General features: G+C 40.1%; 1 protein-coding gene across 1 annotated transcript in view; it reads right to left on the bottom strand.

Moving 5' to 3' along the window:
• The window catches only part of LOC112553260 (sodium-dependent noradrenaline transporter-like), a 44,196-nt gene extending 37,772 nt beyond the window's left edge, over positions 1-6,424 (bottom strand). The window contains exon 1 of the mRNA XM_025220360.1: positions 6,106-6,424. Within this exon, the coding sequence (XP_025076145.1) occupies positions 6,106-6,279 (174 nt within the window). The 5' untranslated portion in view covers positions 6,280-6,424. The remainder of the gene's footprint in view (positions 1-6,105) is intronic.
• Between the last annotated feature and the right edge of the window lie 1,776 nt (positions 6,425-8,200).

Raw genomic sequence — 8,200 nt, forward strand, 5'->3', positions numbered from 1 at the left:
CACAACTGAACCACCGCCAGGTGGCGCAGTGGACCTGAAACGTGTTTACTTGTAACTGATACACGACGAAAGGCTGATAATTTAGACGACAATCACTGCACTATTTCCTGATGTCAGAAAGGCTGTCAGCTTGAGAAAAACGACTTTCTCTGATTTCTTGTAGTTTTTAATCTGTCGGAGCCTCTGCTTCTTGTTTGCACGAGGCACACACCTTTTTTTTGTAGACCATATATTAGTTGTTTTTTTTCTTTTTTAGGGTGTGGATATGTGTGTGTGCGTGTGTGTCTAAGATATTACAGATAATCTTTTCTGCAGCTCCCATTGTCTGTGATGGTAAGAGTGATGAATGCAGTGCAGACAAGGCAGCTAACTCCAGTCGCTTCGGTCTTCATGAAGTATTGTTACCGCAGTGAAAGTGGTCCGAGAGAGACTTTCACTCTGATAGGTAATAGTAAGTCTTTGATATCTGTCTACGGATACAGATCTTTACTGGACTGTCTACTGTCTGTAGGATGTTTTGTTTACAGTACCTAGTATCTACTTATCTCCCCTTTTCAACACTTTTCGTCAGTTCACACTTTGATATTACAGCAAGACGAAAAAAATGTCCTTTTCAAATAAACATGCAAATAAACAAATAAACAAATAATGAGAAAATAAACAAACAAACAAACAAACAAAAACCACGAATAATAGCAAACTCTTCAACAGAATGAAAAAGTAAAGAAAAGCATGGTAACTTACCTTTGTCACCAAGTCATCACACTATTGTGAGCTCGACAAAGAATATTGAGCAGAGAAGACCAAATTATAAACTAATAAGCTAGAGACCCACCCTCTTTTTTTCTCTTGACTTGCAGAACCAACAGCCAACAGGACTGTAGCAAAAGTTTTTCATATATTAATCAAAAGGAAAGCTCTACCCAAACGTAAACAATGTGATCCAAAGAGGTCAAGGAAGAGACCAAGCATATATTACAATCAGATGACCACAACTGAGCAGACATCTACATGAGAAAACCTTTTAGGGGTCAGTTCCAGGATGAGAGCCTTGCTCCAACTTTACAGCAAAGTTTGCTATTTAAAAACAACAGATTTTCTCCACTCCAGGCTGGAGACAAGACAGCAAGACAACCTTTCAAGCCTCTGACTTATTAGCACATGTTAGCCTTCCACATTGCTGAGTACCTGGCCAAAGTAGGCAGCCAGCTCCCTTGGTAATGGATGGAGGGGAACCCAAGGAATTCATGAAAAACAGAGACAGAAGAGACTGGGTCAATCTCAATGGTGGATAACAGAATTGTAGCAACACAGACTATACTCATCTACTGCCTTCATACGAGAAGACATTGTCGGCAGACATGTAGGCTCTCTCAGAGTGAGGGTGGTCATTAGAGAAAACAACAAACACAAATCTTTCAGGACCACCCTATCCACAAGGCAGAGCGCCAAGAGCTGTGGCCAATGGCCAAAGAGGGTGGACCTTCACACCCAACTCCAGTTGCTTGGCGGCATGTATTGGCAAAGAGAATTTGACTGCACAGACGTCGAACGAAAAGAAGAAAAATAAAGTTAACTCAGAAATTATTTTCTTGAAATTAATTACCACACAACCATTGTTTCCAAACATCGGTACATGCACTAATCGCCGTCTGCCAGCTGTGTAAAGAAGGTGGAGTGCTTTTCAGATTCACTTTATGTAATGCACCAAAGCCAGACATTTATTAGCTTTACAAACAATAACTACATCAATCATTAGCCTTAAAATCCGTCAACTTAAATAGCGTGAAGACAAAACAAGTCGTTTTCCCCATAATGACACTGTGATGAACCTGACAACAGATACAAACGGATGGATGCTGACGTCAGACACCCTAGGAAGCCTTCTAGAAAGTTCCACACTCAAGAAACGCTTTCTGCCAGTGGATCATAACTGAGATACGCTTTATGTCGAATAATACTCGGGAACAGTTTTAATGATCCTAGTGTCTGCTCACTTCATTTCTCGAAGAACTTAATTTATGGAGGTGAATTCAGTAAACTAAGCTTTTAGATAGCAGTTATACGTTTTGGCAACCGGAGGTTAGACATGTAGAATGGTACAGGTCTTTAAGTGATTGTGCATTCCATGTGTGTGTCTGTGTGTGGAGAGCTCAGCCATGCTAGACCGGAAGGGGCCGGGACTTGCTGTATCACGTGACACCAGTCAGCAATCCAGTAGAAATTCCACCAATCTTTCACAAAGCAATCATCAAACTGACTTGCAAACCAGAGACTTTCAAAGCACTCTGACCCCAACATCACCTGCACCACCACAGAAAAAAACTGTCTTTGCTTATATTTATATATACCCGTGTTGACAGTTTTGTACCAGATGAACAGACAGCAAGCTGAAAGGAAGGACAGCTCGAGGGGTGTATACAGTCAGTGTGGACGCACTTCATTTCAGGGTGTGAGTAAACATGGCTGTTAAACGGGTCTGTGGGTGTTAACACACGTGTGCATGAGATAAACGAGTAAACCACTGTTGTTTTCAGTCGCCGTGTAGCCTTGTAATCATCCTACACAAAACTCACCGGTGGATGAAGTGTCCATTGTGGTAAACTACTTGTATTTTACTGACTGGCATATATGCTGTTGTTGTTTGTATAATACTTAAGAACCTTACTTACCGACATGTTTATTCCTAAAGCATTGCTGTTACTCGCTAAGCCTTGCTTAGAAACAAATTTGTTTGTTGTTTCAGTTTGTTTATTTGTTGTATGTTTGAGGATTTTTCAATACAAAATGCTTACATTATATTTTTTTTCTGTGTATACAAGTGTTTGGGATTTTCTTCTTGTTTTATTTGGACTGCAGCGCTGGTGAGTGCATCAAGATTAATGTCTTTTCCTTTTCCTGTTAGGAAACGATGAACAGAGTGAACTGCGAAGTCACGTGACCTGAACACGCATGCTAAGGGAAGGCTGTTCAATCCTTACTCGAAAATTACATCCAGTGAAATAAAGTTTGAAATATGTTAATGAATGATTGAATGGATGAATGATTGAATAAACAAATTTCCGTAAGATCTCATACTAAGATTAATTGGAAGCTATGTCGACCTTCATGCAACCAATGGCAACCATCGTGTAAACCTTGACAGACTTACACGGCTAAACTGTTAAATATACCATAAACACGATGAATACTGTTCTCCTTAATGTTTAGTTTTCATTCATAGTCGCGATTTGATAAATCTAAAGTTATTTTCTTTTTTAAAAAGTAAAAGATTGTGTCTACTTTCTACAAGCTCAGGTCTTCACACGGTGAACCACTCTTCTACCTTTATCAGAAGGATATTGAGAAGGAGAGAACCTTATCACAAGACCTCTGTACATGACAACAATATTTTAAATAATTAATTATCTAAAGTTTTAAGGCTTTAATTCTTTAAACAGGACCAAACAGGGAATAAAAAATTTTTTTTTCGGATATACTTCTGCAATTTTGTGTCTGATCACGCAGGTGCATACATGCGACTTAATAAATATGCTAAAAGTTATAATTTAGGTTTATCCACAAACAATAACTAGTAAAAGCAATGTATAACATAATTTTTTTTGAGCTGTTTGTTGAAAAATTGATGGAGAAAAAAATGGAAAGAAGAATAAAAGAAGGAAAGGGGAAAATAGGAAAACATTTAAGAAGGATGAGAGAACGCAAATGAAATAAACAAATAAAGTTTGTTTAGGCATTAGGAAATAGAATCTACTTGTAAGTAAATTCGTCAATGTCCATACTTCTGAAATGTTTCGTTTCGTTGTTTTCTTATTTTATACTTTGTCAGGAATGAAGGAAAAATATTCCTCCCTCCGGCAGTGAGAACGCCAGGTATGCGTCAAGCGACTCAACACTTCGCACATGCGTCCGTTGAGAAATAGTTTAACATCGTCTGGCAGCCTCGTTCTCGAAACTCTAGCTTTGAAAGCTTGCAGGAATTCCACTATTGTTGTATTCTTCAGACCACTGGGATAGCAAGCCTTTCAATGCAGCTAATTAGGCTGATGACCTTTTTATGTTCTATAATTGTTTTCTAACAAACACTTAAAGGGAAAAGGCTAGTCAAATGGTAATTTATTATAAATGAGAGGTACTGATGGTCTGATGCTTTCTTTTTTTGAGAGATGGGATAGAAACCAAGTCTGTGATGATTTCTATACCTTCCCAAATTGCAAACTTTTCGTGCTTAAGCTATAAAAGCTGAAATTAAGTTTTCAAACTATACATTAGGGCCTCACTGGTAAGTCGGTAAAATTGCTTATACTGTTCGACATTTATTAAATGGGTCAGTAATTTTTTTTTTTTTGCTGCGGCAAATATGGTTATTTTCATGTGTCAACTCGAAACTGGTTTAACACGATTGTTAATAAACGATCGATTTGCAGCCCGAAATTGAGATCAAAGATGAACCATAACATTAGTTAATCCAAACTTTCCATTTCACTTGCTTTTTCCTTTAAAGCTTTTAAGCTCAAACAAATAACACATTATTTATCCATTACCTGGCGTCAAAAGCATTTTGCACCTGAAGGGACCATGAAAAAAGTTGTATTTCTCGTTGGAGACGAGGTTGCTTGTGATCTTCGCCTGCTAATAATTACTTGTGTTGTTTTTGTTATTTATTTGTTTATTCCATGATGCCAACCACCAAGTCACAGACGAAAGAAGAATCAAGAAACAACATCACGAAAAAGAGATTGGTAGACACAAACTTCTTTTCAAACAAATTTTTTAACCCTCTGAAAAAGTAAATAGCAATCTACAGTCTTTTAAATTTAGTCTTAACTCAATCTTGACACACTGGAATGTCAGTTTTGGTGTCTGCTGCTGCTCAACAGCTAATCACAATGAGAATTTCTACTACAAAAAAAAAAAAACCAACAGAATTCTGCGAGAAAAACTGTTGTGTTCAGAAGCCAAACACATTCTAAAAACAAAAAAGACTTGCGTAGGTTGATATTCACTTTTTATATACCATCTCGACTGAGTGAAACACAAAAGGTTTACAGCAGCTGTGACTGTAGACAAATGTCACGAACTCCGCTTGGAGAATGGAAGACGAGTGACGGCTGTACGGGGTCACCGGGGTCATTATTTCAAACATGTCGACACCCAAAGAAAACTGTGAGCAGGCTATCCTTCAGTTAGGTAATGTGACCAGTCTGTTTACAGAAACAGTCTTTGAACAAGAACACGGGAGTGAAGCAAATAAACTAGAAAAATAAGATGAGCTGTTGTATCCCAACCCCTGCCATCCAGAATGGAAAGTCTCGCTCGGAGAGGAATGAAGTGTGGGTGGAAAAACAAACACCAAGAGAAAAAAAGAACACCACAGGAAATGAAAAATGTCGACAGTCATGGAAAGCAAGGACATACAATTCGGTAATAATACAGCACAACCCTTTAGTCTTTACATATCTGTGTGTGCGTGTGTGTTTGCTTGTTTGCTTGCTTACAAACCTACTTTGGCTTATTTATCTACCAGGTGCCGGAGGTATAATCCCAAAATATTCAAGGGTAGACAACTCTCGCCTCTCTGTCTCTAATTAACGAAATAGTAAAGCGTAGACAACTTTCCAACCGCTCAGTCCTCCTCCCTCTGTTTTTTTTTTTCCTCTCTTGCTCTACTTCCATTTTGGCATCCTTGATGATTGGGAAAGGCGCTATAAATTAACATTATTTTTTTTGCTAGTAATTTGCACTTAAATATCAAGAACAGATTTTAATCGACAAAGCTGATAACCGATGGCTAGAGCACTGACGTCAGAACCCGTAACGCCCAGGTTCCATCCCCTTGTTGTCTGTTGTTATAATGTAATGTTGAACTTTATTATCAGCTTATATATCTATCCTATACCATAATGACTTAAACTTCAGAAAACAAATGCTTATACAGAAAAAACCGAACTCATTCCTTGTGCCTGAAACTTTCACACAAGATACGAGGGTCCACTTCCAATTTTGACTTCGTAATAAAAAAAGCAGACAAAAGGGAGTAGACAACTATACTGTCAAAATGACCTCAGGGAGAAAAATTATTGCATAAATATGAGCTTAACTTACCTCCGTTTTGGCCGTTGGAGGTTTGAAAGTTGTGTTCTTGGAAAAAAGCTCTGCCATGTCCATCATCATGCGGATTTCCGCCGCCATGAAGACGATCGTCGCCGTCCATTTCCTGCCGTTGATAATCAAACTCTTGTGACTTCTGTTCAAGGAGGATTCCCTGCTTAAACCCATCGTCCTGCTCCTGGGGTTCAAGTCCCGAAGTCTAGACTTGCCCTCCGCCAGTGTTGGTTTGTTTCCTCTGGTTAACGGCCAATACTGGACCAGTACCTCAAGGTGCTGCTTCCTGAATTTTAATTACTTTTCTTTTTCTTCAACACACCTAACTACCACAAAAAAGTTATTGGGTATGGTTATGAAATAGACAAAATAATGTGAACTGTTGAAGACGATGGACGTCAATAAACACCTCGACGTCCAGAGAATTGGAACTCTTGTCGAGACCTTGCAGCCAAATGAAGAGAAACGTTTGTTGGCAGACTATTTATAGCAAACCTAGCTTCAATACCTGCACCCCATACTGGAAGTCCCTTGGCAAAATTATCTATAGTGCTTGTTTAACGGGCTGCAACATCAGCAACAACTTCCTCCCAACTAGCCACCGAGGTTATCAAACCGCCGGCAGCTAAAACCGCGGAGGACGAACTTCCGTTAATCTCAACCGTGCGGACTGCCCTTCTGTTGTAAACAGACGCTTCTTGTCTTACATTATGAAAAAGTGTCTGTGTTTTCGGGTCCAGAAGCTTGTGTTTATCCTGATAACACACAGAAAGCAAGACACAGAAAACACTGTGTGCGGTACCCTTTGGGTACAGGGTACAAGAAGTGACAGGGTCCTTTCAGATTCGATGTATGGCGGCACCTGCTGACACTCAGGTGAAACTACTAGAACTCACCCCCAGGTAACCGACAGCACGTTCACTTGGTGCAAGGAACCTGCACACGCTGTTGACTCCACTGTTTTCACAAACAGAATGCTCCTGCTCTTAAGAGTCAGGTAAAGACTGAACGAAACCGAAGGAGGAATTGCGCGGACCTGCGGGGGAGGGGGAGAGAAGGATTGTGAGTAAAAAGGTGAGTATGTACGTCACAACTTTCTTCCAGTTGCCATCATCTTTTTACAGAGCCATGCGAAACCACCGTGTCCCTGCATTCCCCATCCCCACACCTCCCCCATGCCCTGTGCACATCCCCTGCTCCCACTTATCTGCACTCTCCCCATTGGATTATTACACCTGCCTCCACGTGAGGTGCGCCAACGCCTAAGCTGCAGCCATCTGCCAACTCCGCTGCGTAATATAGGGCGGCCCCTGCATCGGCCCCGAGTTAGTCTTCTCCTGGGCCTATATATATAAATGTAGTAAGTTCCCTTTTCATTTATCTCACGTCCACCAAGTGGTAAAGCAGTCCAGTCACAAATCCCGACACTGGAGTCTTTAAAAGCAAGATATGGCATCTGAAAAATGACTACTCTGCCTGTCTTGAGCTGGGAGAAAAAAATCCCTGTTCAAGTTATCTGGGCGGTCGTCCAGAATTTGACTTACTGCATTTCTCACAGGATTATTAAATTCAGCTAAAGCGAAATAGAATGTCTTCAAGATGCTGTGAATATTGCTGTGGAAAAACACTTTCACGTGGCTCTTGAAGTTCTTTGTAGTTTGCTGCCCACATAATTCAAACCGGCTTTTTTTATTATTGTGAGTTGTTTTAACGTTAACCGAGCATAGTAACATTTAATCACCTCTGTAAAATGTATTATGTAAAGGCATTAAAATATAGAACAAATACATAAAGATATTTAATACAAGTGAGCAGAGGTCGTCCCCCAAAGTTGAGTGGCGGAGGAAATTGAAGAAGTTAAAGTCTGCTTTTCTCGGGGCAAGATTTTTGTGAGGGTGGTGCACATCTTCTCCTCGATGTATCATAAAATAATCTACAAGAAATACGGAGAGGTATCCCCTAAAATATTCAAAACTGGCAAACGGTCAACGGCAGGCGAAATGGAGTCTTCGTGTGACGTCACGCACAGTTTCGGGTGGGAAACATCTCATTCTCTCACCTGCCGATGCTGCTGCGCCGAGCGAAGAATAGATTG

The sequence above is a fragment of the Pomacea canaliculata genome, linkage group LG12 (genome assembly GCF_003073045.1).
Source record: "Pomacea canaliculata isolate SZHN2017 linkage group LG12, ASM307304v1, whole genome shotgun sequence".
NCBI lineage: Eukaryota > Metazoa > Mollusca > Gastropoda > Architaenioglossa > Ampullariidae > Pomacea > Pomacea canaliculata.